Below are 20,951 nucleotides of genomic sequence, written 5' to 3' on the forward strand. Positions count from 1 at the left end.
TTTATTAATAACTATTCAATGTATGACTTCCATGTTATCGTAACCTCATTTATTCATTGAATGCCAGACATTTTACAAGGGACTGGTGATACAGTGATGAGTTAGGGAGAAGCAGACACTGCCTTAGTAGAATTCATTTGAATGGAAAACTATGGTATCACACAGATGCCAGCATGTACTGACAGACTTCTCCTTATTCCTACCTAGCTCATTGTTTTTCTTCCTGCTATTACCATCGTCATCGTCCTTGATGACTTCATCATTCACAGAGATGATCCGTCCAGCATTCTACTTTCTCATTTACTTTATCACACCCAATGATCTTTGTTTTTCCACCCAATTGCAGCCACTCATAATGTGGGACAGTAAAATACCACCTCTAAATGTGATTTACAGACTTTCCTAAGCATTATCTGTTTTTCCTACTCAGTATCCCCATGTAAACAATTTTAGAACCCTATTGGAAACGCTAATCAATTGACACTACCATTTTTTCATGTCTGTTGGCTCCCATTCTTGCCATGCCCTTACTTCTCTCCTACCAACCTAAGACTCACAGTTCTTTACTTTCTCACACAGACCATCAGTTCATTTGTCTCTGCATCCATATAAACCCTGCCCTTGGTTAAATTAAATTGCCCACCTCCTCTGCATCTGTACCTCAGTGCACCGTGCGTCTGGGAGGAAGTATATACCTACACTGACTAGTCTTTTCTGAATGACCACAGTTCACAAGCGATCCTGTGGCAGTGCTCAGATATTCGACCACATGTCTTTTGTTAGTGCACTTTTTTAATTTCTGAAAGCAATTTCATACCTCCAGCTCTGCGTCCTCACTTTTAGTTGATTAATATTGCTGCTGCTTTCACGGAGAATGTTGATGTAATTGGAGTAGAAATGCCATACCACACTTCCTAATCCTCAGATGCAACAATCTACCAGAATAAGTTCCCTTAAATTTGCTTTTGCTCTTCCTACAGTGATAAATGTTCCCTGTAACTGTATAAGGTGAATCACTCCTCTTGTATAGTAGGGCACATTCTCTGTAATATACTCAAAGGTTTTTGTTTTTGTTAGCTTGTTTGTTTTCCTGCATCTGTACCTACCCCATGCATCATCAGTTTCTTCCCTTTTGCTTGGTCATTCTCATCAGCATGCAGACATGGTGTGGTTCTTCTCCTCCACCCCCTAATAACACCTCAGCTTCTGCCTCAGTTCTTTGCTTTTTTTTTTTTTTAAACAGAAAATTTCCTCGTAAGAGTTGTTCATTCCTCCTCTTCCTTTCCCTCTTGAAGTTCTGATCAAGCTTATCCCCAATCCATCATAAAGCTGCTCCCATCAAGATCTCAGTGATCAGTAGATGGCAGCACCATTCACTTACTTACTGAGACCAAAAACCTAGGCATCATCTTGAATTTTACTTCATTCACACCTCACATACAAATTATCAGCAATTCCTGTCTGCTCTGTAGTCAAAAATCTATGTTCATGTTGAGCACATTTCATGCTTCCCATCACTGGCATCTTATGACAGCTACTATCAGTTCTTGACCAGACAATACAACAGCCTTTTTTTCTTTTTAAAATTATAGTTGGAACATAGTTGATTGTACATATCTTCTGCGGGGTACAACATTGAATATCAGTACCTCTGCGCAATATGTGATGATCGAATCATGATAATCAGTATATTCTTTATTATATAGTGTAATAAATTTTTGTGTCCATTTACCAATTCCTTCCTTTCCCCACCTCCTTCTCCCCCTCGTCCACCTTTGGTAACCTCAGTTCTGTTTTCTTCTCTTAAAAGTTCAATGTATTATTATATCTTTCTTTTTTTTTCGTTTATTTTTTGTTAGCTCCCACATATAAGCAAGGACGTGGTATTTCTCTTTCTGTTCCTGGCTTATTTCATTTATGATTTTCTCCACTGGTCTCCTTATTTCATGTTTTGCCACACAGTCTGTTGCCACACAGTAGTTAGAATAATCTTTTAAAAATGTTTATTAGATTTTATGCTTTCTATGAACAGAAACTTCCAATAGTTTTTCATCCTACTTAGAGTAAAACCTAATGTCCTTACCATGGGCTGCGAAGTTCTTTCTTAAATGGCCAGATAGTACACATTTTAGGCTTTGTGCTTCTGCTGCTACTGCCACTGTTGCTGCCACTTCCTCCTCCTCCTCCTCTCTTTTTTTTTTTTTTAACAAGCCTTTAAAACTGTAAAAAAAACATTCTTAGCTCAAGAGTCATACTCAAATATTTGGCACTCAGGCTGTAGTTTGTCAACCACCTGCCTCCAGGATCAGACTCCTGCCTGTTTCATCTGTCCTTGTCATCTGTAGTTCTTTGTCTTTCTCTCTGGAACTTGGACGAGTCTTTTTGCTGTCCTTTGAGTATGCCAAGTTCATTCCTGCCTTGAGGCTTTGTATTTGCTTTTCTGTTTGCTTAAAATACTCTCCCAGTTTTCCCATGCCGTCTTCTTCTCTTCATTCTGGTCTCTGCACAAATATTATTTTCTTAGAGAGAAATGTCATTTGCTCAGATGTATGTCTTGTAAATAGCTACTTCCTCTATTACTGTTCCTCTTTCTTTCATCTTCCCTACTGAAGTAGATGGCACTTTGTTTTGGCTTAGGTCAAAAAACCTAGGAGTCTTCTTTGACTTTTATTTTACCCTTGTGTCCACATCATATAAATAGTACCTGGCACATAGGAGGTGCTCATTACATTCTTTAAATAATAAATGGTAATTAAAATTACTTTAATACAAAGTGGTGAACGTCATGAAAAGTGAATCTATAGATGGGGGGGGGGCACAGTTTATGGCTCATGAAAGGCCTCTCCGGGGAAGTTACTCTCAGCCCAGGTCTAACTGATGTCTGCGAGTAGGCCAGGCAAGGGTGGTGAGGGTTTGAGTAAAAGAGGAAAGTGTTAGGGGCAGGATTCCCACGTGTAAATACAGAGGCCTTGAGGCAATAAATTGCTCAGACTCGAAAAACTTACTATGGCTGTAATAAAGAATTATTTTTAGCTGGTAGATTTAGTTTGTCTTTTCCAGTGTTTATTGGTAAAGTCTACTGCTGCCATTTAAAATGTCACACTCTTTATCTTCGTTTTCCAACTAAAGATACCAAAAATTAACAGCTCTGCTTTTATGCCTGAATTATAATGTCCCCAGAGAAAAGATTGATAGGTTGGTCTTAGTGCATCATATACTATGTACTATATACTCTTTTTGTTTGACTTCTTTATTACAACGTCATTTTTTGGATTCATCTGTATTGCATATATCAGTAGAGAATTCTTTATATTGCTGCATAGTATTCCATTGTATCGGTATACAACAATTTGTGAATGAATACTTGGATTGTTCCCAGTTTTTGGCTACTATGAATAAAGCTGTTCTGAATGTTGTATGGATTTCTTTTCTTTTGTTTGCGTGCTTAACACCTGGTTATGCAATTGCTGGGTCATATGGTCAGTGTATATTTGGTTCTAAAAGAAACTGCCAAACTCTTTTCCAAAGTGACAATACCATTTTACATGTCTACCAGTAGCATAAGAGAGTTCTTCATGCTGCACATTTTCATCACTATAGTGCGAGTGTAGTGTTGCCTCATTTGTGCTTTTAATCTGCATTTCCCTGATGACGGGTGATTGTGTACATGTCATCATATGATTATTGGCAAAACCTTTATCTTCTTTTGTGAGGTCTTTTACCTGTTTTTTAATTGGGTTGTTTGTCTTATTACCATTGAGTTGTAGCAGTTCTTTAACTATTTTGAATACAAGTCTTTTATGTGATATATTCATCATTTGGAGAGGCAGTCTGCTATGGGTGCTGAGTTTCCCTGCATCTTTTGGCTGGTTATGCCGAGAATGTAAGGTCTATCTGCTCTTTACCCAGCCCGTTTCTCAGGGTTGCATTTGCAGTGAGCAGCCTTGAGATGTGAGGTTATGTCTCCCACTGGACAATGAGCAAGCTTATTACTGCTCACTATAAAAGTGGTGAATCTCCTGAGCTCAGTGTTATCCTATAATGCAACCCACTGCATGTGCAGGCATTTATAATGAGCCCTGCATTGCCACTGTGCAATTTAGTGGGTCAGGGAACCACAATGTGCAAAATAAAATCCTTTGTCTCTGTAATTCAGGAGTCTCATGTTTTTTGCCAGCATCCATGAAAATATAACTGGCTAACTTAGCTTGTATGTAGGGTAAAACTTCAGACCCTGCATAGTTCGTAACGTGTATTGCAAGTATTTTCTCTCAGTCTGTGACATACCTTTCATTTTTCTAAGTGAAACTAATGTAAAAGAGCCTTTTGAAAACTGGAAGATTTAAATTTTGATTAAGTTCAATTTATTAATATTTTGATTTTATAGTTAGTACTTTTTGTGTCCTAAGAAATCTTTGCTTTCCCCAAGGCAGCAAAGGTTTTCACTTGTTTTCTTCTAGACATCTTATAGTTTTAGTTTTTACAGTTAAATCTAGGAATATAGGTTCACTTTCTTTCATATGAATGTCCAGATGTTCTAGCACCATTTATTGAAGAGATTCTACTTTCCCCATTGAATTACATTGGCACCTTTTATGAAATTCATTGACCATATACGTGAAAGATATATTTCTGGATTCTCAATTCTATTTCATTGATGCATATATCATTCTAATTTGGTTACTGTAGTTTTATAGTACATCTTCATATCAAATAGTGTAAGCCCCCCAACTTTGTTCTTCTTTTTCAAAATTGTTTTGACTATTTTAGGTCTCCTTCATTTTCATATAAATTTTGGAAACTGCTTCTCAATTTCTGCAAAATTTTGCTGGGATTTTGATGGTAATTATATGGAATCTGTAGACTATTTTTGAAAATGTACTTCTTAATGAATTTTTTAATAAAATTGATTCTTCTGATCCATGAACATGGTATAACATCTTTATTTGTTTAGCTTGTCCTCAGTTTCTCTTCACAATGTTTTTTTTGTTTATAGGTGTTTCCTTTCCTTTGTTAAAATTTTTTCATAGTTATTTTGTTTTTCTGATTATATTAAAAATGTTATTTTGTTTTTTTTGGCAGCTGGCCAGTCCCAGAATAAAAATATCATACTTTAAAATAGTATTTTTCACTTACTAGTAGTATTTAGACATACAATTTATTTTTATATGCTGAGCTTTTATTCTGCAATCTTGCTAAATTCATGCAGATAATCATCTCATTTGCAAATAGACAGTTTTACTTCTTTCTTTCTAATTTGTATGTCTATAATAATAATTATTGGTTTTGTTATTGCCTGTCGCACTAGTTGGGACCTCCAGTACAGTATTGAATAGGACTGGTAAGCACAGACATACTTCTCTTGTTCCCAATTTTAGGGGAAAACATTCAGTTTGATCAACATGGAAATTATGTTTCCATGGAGGAAACATAATGAAACATGGAAGACTTTATGAGTGGGTACATATATTATCCTACTCAGTGTCATTAAAGTGAGCTAAAGCACTATGAAGATTTTTGGATGCCTGAACTCATCTCTCCAGGAACTTTGCTATAAGGAACTTACAGAACGTGAATTCAGTTAGCTCTCATTTTATGGAACAGCAAATTTTGGTTCAATTGAGTTTAATACCTATTACTGTGTTCAGAGGATGAGAGAGAAGAGGTTCCACTGTTTCAAGATGATTAAATCCATATCTTTCATAATAGCAGTCAAAGGTAATATTGAAAATTTATAAATTTAAAAATATCAAAATAAGCATATTATTTAGACATATTAAGTAGCTAGCTATCAGAAGTTGCAGTTAAAGGAATTAAAAGTGATTGCTTTTGTGAGATAGGGCCAAAAGGTAGGACAGATGGCTTCAGTTTTTTATCTTTTAGTGCCACTTGTATTTTTATCCAAATGGACAATGCTTATTATATTTTAAAAAATATTTACTATATGGGCTTACCAATATGTTGTTGAGGAAAACTATTTATTTAGTAGAGGTTCACTTTGATCCTACCAGAATCATTATTATTTCAATAATAAATTTTGAATGCACTACGATAGATCATCTAGTTTAACCTCCACAGATATATTTTTAGATAAAAATATTGGCCTGACAGCCTGTGCAGGAAATTTGAAAAATTTATGATATCAAGAAATTATGTGCCCATGGGTGAGGGATTTAAATAAGTTATGCGTATGTCAATAGTGTATAGGCAAGAAAAAAATCGTATTCTTTAAGGCTTATTTATTGATATTGGAATGTATTCATGAAATATTGGTCAATGATAAAAGTAGCCCGTAGAACAATATAAATCATGTCATGTTTTTGTAAGTTAAGTGTGTGTACTTCAGAAAGTTCATGCATAAATAGAATTAAAAGATAATATGAATCTTTCCATGAAGTTTTTGAAGTACCCTCATGTACATATAGAATATTATGTACATATTTATGTGTGAGAAAAAATGCTTTAAGTAGAAATTTCAGATTAATAGTAGTCATTTTGAGGCATCTGTTTTCTATTCTTTTTCTATGTTTTCCAAATTTTCTGTGTTGAACAAATAATACTTTGGTAATATAAAGCAAAAAAAGACATTGATAAATGCTATCAGTGCAAGTTGAATATATTTTTAATGGTATCGGTGACTATGATAAAGAAATTAGATGCTCATTTTCATTGCTTTCACCATTTCCACTTTCAACTTCATTTTTTTTAATAATTTTTAATTCTCTTGAGATTTTACCATTGAATTTTTCTTTAATAAGTTACCACTTCGATGTTGATGTGAATAAAAATAGCCTGTCTTCCCAGTGCTAATTTGTCTTGCATTATTGGGAGTCTTATCTTGAACATTGTAGCAAATTAATAAAACAAAAAGAAATGAAAAAATACACACCTAATTTTCTGCAATCTCATTGAATCTGCTTTTGAACATGTATAATTCCTTTCCCTACTTTTTGATGTCTAATCTGTAATTTAAATATATATATAATTCAGGACTTTATTGTTAGTTTGACATTCCCACCTGGGCTATGTATATGCTTCTCCACAGGAGAATAAAAGTTCAGGTTATTTCAGTGGCCTGAAAAGCTTACAGTTCTATCACACCTTTTTTTCTAGTTATCTGCACAGATAAGCTCTCTTACCTCCTTCTCATTTGGACCTTCATTCACTTAAGTTTGAGGTCTTCAAATTCTTCTCTGAGACTTCCCCCACCCCCCAGGTTAAAAATATTTTTTCCTTTTTTTTTTTTTTTTGAGTTTTCTGCTTTTTAATCTTTTTTTTTTTTTTAATTTTAAAATTTAATTGTACCTATGTGTGGTGTAGAGTGTGTTGTTTCAATACATATGTATATTGTACATTGATTTATTTAGGGTAGATAGTATATCTGTTTCATGAACATTTATTTTATCTTTGTGATGATTGTGGTCCAGATCCTCTTTTTTAGCTATTTAGAAATATACAATATCGTTATTATCAGCCCTAGTCAGCCTAGAACACCAGAAGTTATAATTCCTATCTGCTTATACCTTTGTACCCATTAATCCACCACTTCCCCTCCCTTCTATCCCTCTTCCCTTCCCAGACTCTACTTCTATGAGAACCACTTTTTTTAAAAATTTAGTTTTTAGATTCTACATAGGAGTGAGATCATGTGGTATTTGTCACAGAAGTACCTGGCTTACTTCACTTAACATGGTGGTTTCCAGTTCCATCCATGTTGCTGCAAATGATAGGATTTCTCTTTCTCTCTCTCTCTTTTTTAAATAGCTGAAAAATACTCCATTGTGTGTGTATGCCACAGTTTTAAAAAAATTTTAATTTGTCTGCCGATGGGCATTTAGGTTGATTTCCATCTCTTGGCTATTGTGAATAGTGTTGTAGTGAACGTGGGAGCACAGGTGTCTCTTTGTTATATTGATTTCATTTCCTTTGGGAAATCCAAGTGTGAGATTGCTTGGTCATAAGTTAGTTCTGTTTTTAGTTTTTGGGGGCATCTCCATATTGTTTTACATAATGGCTATATTAACTTATACTCCCACCAGCAATGTATGAAAGTTCCATTTTCTCTGCATCCTCACCAGCATTTGTTATTTTCTGTCTTGTTGGTAATGTGAGATGATATCTCATTGTGGTTTTAATTTTCATTTGCTTGATGATTAGTGATGTTGAGCAGTTTTTCATATGCCTGTTGGCCATTTATATGTCTTCTTTTGAGAAATGTCTGTTCAGGTCATTTGCCCATTTTTAAATTGGGCTCTTCATTTTTTTGCTGTTGAGTTGTTTCTTATATATTGTGGACGTTAACCCTTTGTCAGATATTTAATTTGCAAACACTTTTTCCCATTTTGTAGATTGTCTCTTCACTTCGTTGATTGTGTCTTTTGCTGTGCAGAGAAGCTTTTCAGTTTTCTGTATTCCCATTTGTCTATTTTTGCTATAGTTGCCTGTGCCGTCATAATCTTGTTCTCCATGACCTTTGGCATTTGAAAAAGCAGTAATTTTAATTTGCAAACCTTTTAATGTATGTTATTTTCTTTTATGGATATCATGGATTATGAACTTACAGATTTATGGACAGAAAGTAAGGAAATCATCCCACCAAAATAATGCTAGTCATGTTAATTAGGCACAATTGTTAATATGAGGGGTGGGAGAAATTTATTTTATGGATAATCTTCATGCAGCATGGATTAAAATTTTTTTTGACTTATTTTACAGGGAAGCCTTAAGAGTATCCGGCAGATCTCACCTCAGGAATTGATTTATGAGCTGAAAATGGGGTCTGCAGATGAGAGACTTGTCACATGCCTGGAGTCCCTCCGCGTGTCTTTGACTAGTAATCCTGTGAGGTAATTCATCTATGTTACTAAACTAAACAGATGTCATTAATCTGTCATTTTTATTTAACACTTCCTTCATGGTGTCTTCAAGTAAATAGCTGGCATAATTCAACAATTTCTCAAGGTAAAAATTGGATCATAATATTTATATGCATGAAGAAATATAGTCTCAATAGTGCCTTTTGTATTTATTACTGAGTGGTACATAGCTCATGGACTTTTAAAGAAAACTTTTTTTGGTAAGGTGTTTTTTTAAAAGAGAACAGTCATGATCAGAAACTATCGATTTAATGGGGCTGAGTTTCACTCTGAATTTTGGGGTTGAATATATACCTGCTGATTTGTGTTTCACCACTAATTAATTTTTTCTTTTGGAGATGGTATCATTGTAGGAGCCCATAGGTTAATGTTGCAAATAAAAATATAGGACATGCAGTAAAATTTGAGTTTTAGACATAATAATACTAAAACAATTTATCTGAAATCCAAATTGAACTGTGTATCCTATATTTTGGTCTGGCAACACTACCATACGTGTTTCTGTAATCAATTTTTAGACTTTTGGAATGGGGCTAATTTTTGTGCCTCTGAGACGTAATTGTGTATGAAATTTAAATATCAGTGTAATTGTATTTTGATAAACTGGACATATTTAAGTTTGTCAGATTATTGGGATGGTAGTACACAGATCTGTTTAAAAAAAACAAACAACAACAAAAAATCCCACCAAATAAGGTGTACCTGAAATATATATGTTAGTTTTGGTGCCCGAAAGGAGAGATTTCAACCTATTCAGAGGCCATATGCTAGCCCTGAATTAGGTAGGTAGTTAAACCAGTGTATTCTTGAAAAAATTTGAGCATGCGTTGTTGTTATGAAATGTCTGAGCAGTCAGAATCAGAGAATTTCAGAGGTATAAGCGTACAAGTCAGATCAGTTTTGGCTGTTTATTATATAAGAAATGAATGACTATTTCTGCATAAGAATATATGTATGTGGATGTGTATATATATATGTTCTGAAGGCTACAGTGGCATACTATAATTGGAGGTAATGACATGGAAAAGAATTTCATATTCTCTCTGATTAGTACTTTTTTTTTTGACATTTCTGAGGTTTGGATATAGTATAAAAAATACTTAAAAGTAGAACTATTTAAAATGAGAAGACTGCATGCTGAGATTTGAGAGTGAGGTTTAACTAAGGAGTATGAAGAGTAAACAAAGCATCTTTAGTGTATTTCAATTTTGTCTTTATTTTTCCATATTTTATCACTTTCAGTTCTCTAAACTAATGGTGGGCATGAGACTAAGAGCTTCATATGTATTTTTTACTTCTGGGTTCTAGGTACAGCATCTAGCATGTAGGAAGTGCTCAGTAAAGTTTTGTTAATTGAAACAATGGGTCTTTAATTTTAGTCTTCTTTAGTCTTACTATGGCTACTGTTAGAAACTGAGGTTGGATTAGAGAGTTTATTTGACAAGTATATTCATAAATGAAGAGCTTTGGTTTTCACATTAATCTGTACCTATGAAATGAATCCATTTAAATAATATTTATTGATCACCTGCTGTTTTCCAAGTATTATCTTAGGTGTGGTAATTGAGTAAACGAAGGAGATCCAAAGCCTTGTTTCTGTGGGATTTAAATGTAGGATGAGCGTGTATAGGGTTTGAACAGGGGGACAACTCACACTCATTTCTCAGTTTGTCAGCCACTGGGCACCGAAGATTTTCATAGTTTTCAGTATAATTAGAAGTAGACCCTTCCTTCACTACTCCCCTTCTCTTCGTCTACCTCCTCCTCTTCCATCTTGAGTTGATAACTATTACAAAAGAAAATTGTAGAGTTTTTAAGTATGAATTCATGCATATTACAATGGATAGGATTATTTATTGTGATTTTTACATAAAAACAATGAGAAATTGTGCTGTCTCTTTCATTTGAACCTTATTTAGAAAATAACCCCAAAACTTGTGGAATTATTTCTCTAAGAATGAACAGTTCTAGAATATATAATCAGGAATTCATGATGTTTTCTATGAAGTAGTCCTTTCAACTAAAAAGAATAGAAAATCTTTTTAGATTTTTGGTGAAATTTTTCTGAAATTGTGTATGTAAAGAGAACACTGAGAAGATACTTGAGAATATTTCTTTAGAGAAGGGATTTAGCTGGGCATGTAAAACTTAGAAGTCATGCCTAGGATCAAATTTTTAGACTTTCCTGTTAGTTATGATGTGCCTTTTTAATGTACAGTATGTGACTAAATTCTTAGAAGGAATTATAAATTTTGTAAGATTTTGAGATCATTGTTAGACCTGCAATATCATTGAGTAAATTAGAGTTAGAATCTTTACTGTCAGTGAATAGGATCAAAAAGAAACAAGTGAACTAAGTAATAATGGTTTTCCAGTAGTGGTTTAGGGTCAGGATATATTTAAATCAAAAGAACCATTCATCAACTTATGAGACTTTGCTTAGTAGTTATGAGCCATGTCAACCTTCCACTATCCACTAGTGAATTATGTGAGAATCAGTGTGTTAAATACCAGATTATTTGCCTTGTTTTAGAAATATTTGATGTGAAGATCACAAAGTTCTTCTGTTTGATAAGGTCTATTGATTATCCAGTATTTCTTGGTAACAGTTTTAAGCTAGTTTTGAACTCAAAAGACCAGCTTGTTTGAATTATCAAACATAACTTTTAGTGGATCTTGACGTAGTCAGTAATTATGTTTGAGTTATTGAATACATTAGGGTAGGAACATAAAAAGGTAGACACCAACATTATTATGATTGATATCAAGCATTTATAGTTCATACCCATCTAAGCATGTAGCAGATTAGTTATGGAATGTATCTTCATTTTCTCAATTTGATGGACCTATCAAAGGCAAGACTTCTGTCTCAGAAATTCTAATCTTATCATGTCTTCTGTTTCATGATTTTAGGTATTATTTTCTTAAATCACAGTTAAAATTTGTGTTTTGAAGCTTACAAGAAATATTTTCTCACTAAAGTTATCTTTTTTTTTTTTTTTTTAAGAAGATTTCTAAAGAGATTCTGGAATTAGGATTGTATAGTTGCTAACTGTAGCTGTGAAGAAATCATTTTAGAAAATTTTACAGGAAAATATGTGTTTATACCAAAACAAGTGAGCAGACTTTGAATGTCATTATTCCATTAATCAGTGTCATTTTGGAACCTGGTTTTTCTGCATTTCTGAGATTGAAAACACAAGCAGGTAGAAGAGATTGACTTTGGAGTTGATCTGTGTTTTGTGCTATGTGTGTGAAGATAGAAAAGTTGTGGCAAGCAATGAGATCAATATACTCATTGCTATCAACATTATCTGAAGAAAAATTTTTCAAGATCCTGAATTTTGAAGTTATAAGTACTTTGACTTATTTTAAAAACTGTTTTTATAAAATAATAAACATATATAAAAGACTTTATCTTAACAGTGAAATACACACCCACTTGCTTACTCATGAGGCAGAGATATAGAATATTGCCTCTGACTTTGAGGCTTCCCTACATCATCCCTACTTAATTCTATACACTTATGCAACAACCCCCTCTCCCCATGCTGTGGTAACCATTATTATGAATTTTGGGGTTATCATTCCTTTTCACTGTAGTTTTACTACATATGTATTCCTAATTAATATATTATTTGGTGTTATATCTTTTCGTACTTTATGTAAATGGAATCATCTTCCATGTATTCTTCTGAGATTTGCGTTTTTCTCTCAATATTATGTTTCATAGATATATCCATGTTGATGTGTGCAGCTATTCACACTCATCATAGTTAATCATTTTTCATACCATTGCCTATATATTTTATGAATATGTATTATAAATAGCAAATGAATGTTTTTTATCCTGTCTGATGATCTTTGTCTTTATCTGGTAGTTTTATCTTTCTGTATTGATTGTAAAAATATATTAGAATTTATATGTGACATTTCTTTTTGAATTTCAATTTGTTACTTTTTCTAGGTTCACCTTTCCCACTCCTGCTCCTCCTTCTCTTTGTCTTTTTTCTCTTCTTCTTTCTGTCTCTTCCTTTTATGTTTCTTTCTTCTCATTTCTCCTCCTCTTCCTCTGTAAGTTCTTTTGAGAAAAAGCTTGGCGATTAGGAGGTCCCTGATGGTCCTTTACAAGAGCACCTCTTGGAGAGGGCCAATGTGGAAGGTAACCAAATCTTTGAAGGCTTTACAAAGTGAGTGTCTAGTGAGGAAGGGGGTGTAGTGAATGTACCCCACACTGGTTATTTGTTTGGTGGTGATAAAAAGGAAATAGATGAATTAGTAGCTGGAAGGGAAGCAGAATTGAGGGAGGTTTGGGTGAGAGGGTGTGTCTGGTTGAAAGGTTTGCGGAAAAGGAGTCATGGGAGAAAAAGATTAAAGATAAAAGAGGGAACTAGGTTCTGGGATTAGACTGATGGTTTGGGGTTAAAAATCTCAAAAAAAAAGGAGGCAAATGTTTTTTTTGGGCATGGAGATCAAGTAAGATAGAAGAAAACTGATTTCTTTGACCAAGAAGAAAATTAAGTCAGTTCATACTGCCTAGCTTAATTATTCTCAGTAAGTAAGTAAGAAGCAAAGTCATGTGTTAAGAATGGGGCAGAGATAAGGATAGTTTTGGGAAGTGCTCATGGGTTTTGAAAAGGGACTGAAGGAAGTTGGATTTGAGTAAAAATATCTGAAAGCAACCTTGAGGGCCATTTGAGGTTGGGGAATATAAACAAATACTAATATAGAGAAATGGTTCTTAAATTCTGTTTTGTGCAAGAACCCTTTTTGTAAAAATGGAGTGTTTACACATCAAACCCCCTCCCCCCACCAATATCTGAAAGATAAAAGTGGAGCCATTGCCATTCTGTTTGAAAAAGGGTAGTGTACCTTAGAATCCAGTAGCCCTCTTATGTTCAGTTCTGATTCTAGAGAAGCCTGGAGCTCTCAGGGATGTAACATAGACCGATATAGACTGCACTGATGGGAAATGAGAAGAGTGCACAGAAATGAAGATGATAAAAAGAACTTTGGTGTGAGCTTTTCCTTGGCTGCATAGGTCAGGACAATCCTGATCTGGCAAATGAGAGAAAAGTGACCCCAAGGTTAAGGCCAGGCTGGGGAGCAAATAAATACCAGTAGTTCTAGTAAGCCAGAATTCATGCTTAGGAAATCATTCAGAGAAAGAAGCAACATGAAGCTCTCAGGGTTCATGAAAGCAAGTGCTTCATGAATCTGAGAATCAAAAGAGAAGATGTACAACAACAATGTAGAGTATGAGGTAATATCACATGATTGGTTCTCATCCTGTCTTTATGTTCCCATTGGGTATGGATAACTTTTATTTGATTTTATTTTTCTTCCTAGTATATGGGGGTTGAGTGTGACAGGGAGAGAGCAAGGGAGAGGGATTAGATAATTAGATTCGAAGATTTCACAACTCTCTGATAACAGCTAATAGAACAACCAGATGGCACATCAGTAAAGATATAGGAGAATTCAAGGAACACCATCATGCAAAAAGATGTAATAGATATTTACAGAGCACCCAACTCAACAGTAACAGATACCCATTCTTTTAATATGCCCACAGAACATATATCAAGATAAACCATATTCTAGGCCATAAAACAACTTCATCAAATTTAAAAACTGAAATCATACTGAATGAGTTTTCTTACTAGAAGGGAATTGAACTAGAAATCAATAAGATAACAGGAAGGTCTCCAAACAGTTAGAAACTAAACAACACAGTTCTAAATAATTTGTGGGTCAAAGAAGTCTTAAGAGACATAAAATATACACTGAACTTAGTGAAAATACAGCATTTTGAAATTTGTGGGACTCATCTAAAGCAGCACCTAGAGGGAAATTTATAACATTAAGTGCATTAGAAAAGAGGAAAAGGCTCAAATCGATCTTTGTTACTACCTCAAGAATCTCAGAAAAAAAAAGGAGTAAAATAAACACAAAGCAAGCAGAAGGAAGGGAAAAAAAAAGATAAAAAAGAGCAGAAATTAAGTTGAAAATAGAAAAACAATAGAAGAAATCAATGAAACTCGTCTGAAAAGATTGACAAAGCTGTAGTAATATTGATAAAGAAAAAAAGAAGCCAAAGTACTAATATCATGAATTAAATAGGATTGTATTACAGACCCAGAAGATATCAACAGGGTAATAAGAGAATACTATGAACAATTTTAAACATACAAATTGGACAACTTAGATGAAAAGACCACTTTGAAAAGCACAAACTACAACAAAGTACTCAATATGAAATAGAAAATTTGGATGGTCCTCTATTAAGGAAATTAAGTTACTGATTTAAAACTGCCCCAAAAGACCTTCAGGTGTAGATGATTTTACTAGAGAATTTTACCACACATTTAAAGAAGAATTAATACAAGTTCTACCCAGTCTCTTTCAAAAAATTCACAATTTATTTTATGAAGCTGGTATTACCTGAAAGCAAAATCGAAAACAGTACCAAAATAAAACAGAACAAAAACCAAAAAATCCCCAAACTTACAGATCAATGTCCATCATGAATATAGACATAGAAATCTTTATGCAATACAGTATATCAACAAGCTAAAAAAAAAAAAAAAAAATCACATGGCCATATGAATTGATGCAGAAAAGCATTTGACAAAACTCAACAGCTGTTCACGATGAGATGTCTCAAAAACAATAGGAATAGAGGGTGTTATAGGTTGAATTGTGCCCCCAGAAAGATATGTTTAGGTTCCAAACCCCACACCCCTCAGAATGTGGCCTTTTTTTTTTTTTTTTTTTTAAATAGGGTCATTGCATGTAATTAAGATGAGGTCACTGGGGAGTATGGTGGACTCTTGATCCAATATGACTCATGTCCTTATAGGAAGAGCAAAGAGACACAGAGTCCCATGTAATGGAACAGGAGAAGCAAAGATTGACATCTTCCACCAGAAACTAGGAATGGGCAAGGAAGGATTCCACCCAGAGTCTCAGAGGGAACATGGCCCTGCTAACACCTTGATTTTCAATAACTAGCCTCTAGAACTGTGAGAGAATATATTTCTTTTTTTAAGCAACCGACTTTTTCGTACTTTTGTTGTGGCAGCCCTAGGAAACTAATACAGAGGGGAACTTTCTCAACTTGATAAAGATCTACAGAAATTCTGTAGCTAATATTTAATGATGAAAGATTGAGTGCTCTAAGGTTGAGAACAAGGCAAGTATTTCTTTTTTTTTTTTTTTTTTTTTGTGACCGGCAAGGGGATTGCAACCCTTGGCGTGGTGTCGCCTGCACTGTGCTCAGCCAGTGAGTGCACCGGCCATCCCCATATAGGATCCGAACCTGCCGCAGGAGTGCCACTGCACTCCTAAGTGCTGCACTCTCCTGAGTGCGCCACGGGGCCGGCCCAACCAGGCAAGTATTTCTACTCTCACCACTCTTCTTCAGCACAGCACTGGAAGTTTTATCCAGAGCATGAGGCAAGAAAAGAAATGAAAGCATACAAACCAGAAGGGAAGAAATAAAACTTTCCCTACTTGCAAATGACTTGATTATTTAGGTAGACAATCTCGAGAACTCTACCCAAAGCTCCTCATTTATCAGTGGGTTCAGCAAGGTTACAGGGTTCAAGATTAACATGCAAAAATCAACTGTATTTCTGTGTAACAGCAACAAACGTGTGGAAAACGAAATAAAAGAAACACCATTTATAGTTGCTCATAAAAATACTATTTTAACAAATTACAGGACTTTTATGCTGAGAACTACAAAATAATAATGAAAGAAGTCAAAGAAGATCTAAATAAATAGACATCCGGTGTTTATGAATTAGGAGACTTTATTTCCTTGTTCATTTGGGTTGTTGTCAGAACCCAGTTCCTTCCAGTTCTGTGATTGGGACCCCTATTTCCTTCCTAAATGTCAGTCAAGGGTCATTTCCAGCTTTTAGAGTCCACCTATGTTTCACTTTATTCCCCCTCCTCCATCTTCAAGACCAGTGAAGGTGGGTTGAGTTCCTCTAATGCTTTGAATCTTTCTCCCTTCTTTTGTCTATCTCTAACTCAGCTGAAAAAAGATTTCAGCTTTTAAGTTTCATGTGATTTACGATGGACCCACCTGGATAATCTAGGGTAATCTCCCTATTTTAAGATCATCTGATTAGCCACCTGAATTCCATCTGCAACCATAATTCCCCCATTGCTATGTGGGGAATTATTCATAGATTCTGAGGTTAGGATGTGCACACCTTTTATTTGAGCAAGGGTGGGATTACTCTGCCTACCACCCAAGCCTAGTCTTTTAATGGCTTTCCATTGTCCATGGCTTTGTATATAAGGTTTTTCAAGATCAAGCCCTTTCCTACCTGTTTGGTTTTATCTCCCATACAGCTACCTGTGGTGCTCAGCACAGGCCATATCTTTTATGTTTAATGTCTTTGTGTGTATTCTCTCCTGCTTAGAAACCTTTCTTCCTTTCTGTGACTTAACCTTTAAGACTCAGGTCAAATATCAGCTGCTTTGAAGTTCCCAAGAGAGGTAGATATTGTAGCTTCTGTTCCCATAGCACCATGGGAAATAATTTTGTTCAACATTTGTTTCAACCACTAGTTTGTGATCTTTTCAAGGGCAGAGAATGTATTTTTTCCAGTTTTGTATTTCTCATGCCTAGTGCATTATCAAGCACACAGTGAACCCTTAATAAAGGCTGACTGAGTTGCATAATGAACACTTGAGTTTTAGTAATAATGAAGATTTACCCTTTGAGCAGCATCCTAAAGTGTGATGTAGGACAGAAACTTCAGATTCATCATTCTTGGTTCAGTGTGGATAGATACTGGTTCTGAAATCAGAATTGATGTTTCTAACATAAAGGTTGAGACAGGCATAGTACATGTCATCTCTTTGTGTCTTTTTTTTTACATATATAAAATAAGGCCATAAGCCTTGGTATCAGCAGACCTACATGCTATTTCTAAGTGACCTTAACCTCTCTCTGCATGTCCCCCTTTTTATGTATAACAATGGAAGGGGATTCAGTTTCATTCTGAAACCATTTGTTGAGAGTCTAGTCTATCCCAGGTGCTGGGACAAATAAGACAAATAATAAATGGTCCCTATCCTCAAGGAGTATTTGTCAGGTCAGGTTGCTCTTATGATTCTGGTAGGTTTGTTCCAGCGCTGATAAGGGAAAGACAAATGCATCTTTCCCTTCCTAAGAATACATCTGGGAAGAGAGGTAATAACTTTAAATAAAACTGAGTAAGCGTGGGAGGGTCATTCTGTGGGAAACATACTTGATAGTGCTTTGTTACTTTTGACCAAGAGGTAAATCTGAGACCTGATTATTGCCTCTGCTGCTCAGTGAGGTGACTGACTATTTACTTCCTAAAGCCAACAATATGCCAGAAACCATTTTACACACTTTTGAGTTCATCCTCTGTCTCTGGAAACAATAACTGAATTTCAAAACCTAAGCTGTTGGAACATTGTAATTCTAGAGACCTGTCTTCCCCCCATACCCCTACCCCCCTTTTTTTAGTTTATTACCTCTTCACCTCTTCTTTTATCCTACATTGAGACCCCTACTAGGAAGTGCTAAATGGTAATATACTGAGAAGTTTTCTTTGATGCTATTAGAAGAGTTTGATATTTCCTGTTACAGAATTTTAAGAGGTAGATTTTGTGCTAAGTATTTAGCACATCACTTTCTGATGTTTTAAAGCAATTTATTCCAATACAAATGCCATACTGATCTCTATGTCATTTCTATTCATGAAGAAGAAACATTTGCACAGTGCTTATTCATCCATGAATGCGGTTTTTAGTTAAACCACATAATTCCTGATTGTGCTGTGCTGACAGGCACAGAACAAATAGTACAGATTTTGTTTCCTGAAGATTGATCATTTATAGATCAGTTGACAATTTTTTTTTTCCAGGTTCCTTCTTATACTGATGATGAGAAATTTTTCACTTTTGTAGAAAGCTATGGATTTCAATAAACCTCTGTCAAGACTGCAGAACTATGTATTCAATATCACTTTTTATCTTGAACATCTTTTCCAGAAGAGATAGGAAGCGATGTTTGTGCCCCGTCCTTAAAATATTGCCGAAAATAGTAGGGGTGAAACACTTGAGAGAGTGGATTTGTTAATGATGACTTGTTAATACAACAATATGTTGGCCTTGCAAATTTTTAAGAAAACAGGGAGACTTTTTATGCATATTCAATTTGTGTTTTAATATTACGTTACAATTTCAAAAAGTACTTTCATTTTATGTTTAAATATTATATTGTTTCTTTGGTTATAAAGCATCTTAGTTTCTTCTCTCTGCACCCTATCCCACTATTCTTGTTTTTGATATATTTTATGAAATGTATAGTGTAACCTGCTTTTCAGAAGGCTGTTGTCCACCTCTCTGATTTTATTGTTGGTGAGAAATGAATTCCCACAATGAATTAAAAGACTGTAATGTAAAGTGATTTGGTATAATGTTTCTTCACTTGCAATTTTAATAAGTTTTGTTTGTAGAGAATTAATTAATACATAATATACATAAATCTGCGTAAATTTTAATGATTCATATTCTATAGTCTAGAAGAGCATTATCTAGTGGCCTTACAAATAGTTGATTTGAGGCCTTCTGTGGGTATCACTATTCTAGTTATAAATGTGATAGGAGTGATAATTTTATATCTATAATTAGTTCTATAATTCATTACTCAGATCAGAGAACTTACTGATTTACATGGATTGGTATGCTTTCTGAATTTTATAGTGGGTCACAACATGAGCATATTAAGTGCAACAAAGTCTTTTTGTTATATTAACATAATTTAAAATTACTTTGTATATTTTAGTGTAAGGCAGTTTTATGAACAGTAAAATCATTTATTCTCCACAGTGATTGAAAGTGACAGCTATATGAATAATCTTAAATCATTTATATTAGCTTTAGAATATCTTTATGAATATATTTTTGAATGTAGAGATTGCTGAAAATTCACTTTAAAGAAAATATTGAAGGCCCACTGTGAAGTGCTAACACTGGAGGGCCTGATGAAGAGATACTCTCTCCATGCATCTCCTTACCAGCTCAAGTAAGACTCTCAAATTACTCCTCGTATGTGTGATTTCAAGCTTCCCTGCTGCATGTGAAATAAGAATAAGTACAGAATAGGATGTCAACAAGGTGAACAGTTAAACGAGTTGCTGTGGGTGTTTTCATGAAACATGAAAGCAAGATTTGAAATGCCTACAGGTAATCTGTTGCTGATAGTGGAGAGTAAACCCTTCACTTTTGAAGTAGCATCCTGGTTTGAAAACAGCACCTTCTATTTAACTTTTTTTCTCATTTTCACTATAATAGCAATCTTTGATCTTTTTTAGGGGTGTATCTTTCCTGTTTAAGTGTATTCTTACATTAGTTATTTTACTGTTTTCACTGGACAAAGAAGAGATGAGTAAAATAGTCTGAGTAGAGACTGCCAATATAAATAACAAATTTCTTGCTTTCCTTTTTTTTTAAAATCAGAAATTCTGAACATTTATAGGTGGTTAAGCTGTGTTCACAGAAGTGTTCAAATGAAGAAGATGGATTTTAAGCAACATTTGTGTTTTTTATATAAACATGTTGTATTTGGTTTTTATTCTCTTTTCATTGGAAATGTTATATAGTATTTAAGTAAGAAAATAGTATTATTTTCTGGTATGCAACTTAAACTTGTTTTTATTTATAATGTTTTGGTTATTCGATGCAATTTTGTTTTTAACATTTTATTGTTCCACTGCTATACACACATATAAAATCATGCATACCAACACATGTATTAAAAGAAATATACACATACACATCATATCTTTTCTCCCCCGTTTTTTTGACAGATTATTATCATAATTTATTGGCCTAGTTTTCCAAAGCACCACTGAGTAAATATATTCATTTCTACCAAGGTAGTTTTTCTATAATCAAGGCAAGCTGTTGTGTAATGGCATTGATGTCCTCATTACATGAAGAGCTATGATTGGATTAATGGGTTTATGGAACAAATGTGATTTGGTTATGATGGAAATATTCATTTAAAGAAATAATGAT

The 20,951-nt window shown here is 34.4% G+C and overlaps 1 protein-coding gene across 4 annotated transcripts in view; it reads left to right on the top strand.

Moving 5' to 3' along the window:
* DIAPH3 (diaphanous related formin 3) overlaps nt 1–20,951 on the top strand; it is a 493,080-nt gene that overhangs the window by 109,855 nt on the left and 362,274 nt on the right. For all 4 annotated transcript variants that reach the window (XM_063102549.1, XM_063102550.1, XM_063102551.1 and 1 more), the window contains one exon: nt 8,716–8,846. In XM_063102549.1, coding sequence (XP_062958619.1) covers nt 8,716–8,846 — 131 coding nt within the window. The remainder of the gene's footprint in view (nt 1–8,715; nt 8,847–20,951) is intronic.

The sequence above is a fragment of the Cynocephalus volans genome, chromosome 7 (assembly GCF_027409185.1).
Source record: "Cynocephalus volans isolate mCynVol1 chromosome 7, mCynVol1.pri, whole genome shotgun sequence".
Lineage (NCBI taxonomy): Eukaryota > Metazoa > Chordata > Mammalia > Dermoptera > Cynocephalidae > Cynocephalus > Cynocephalus volans.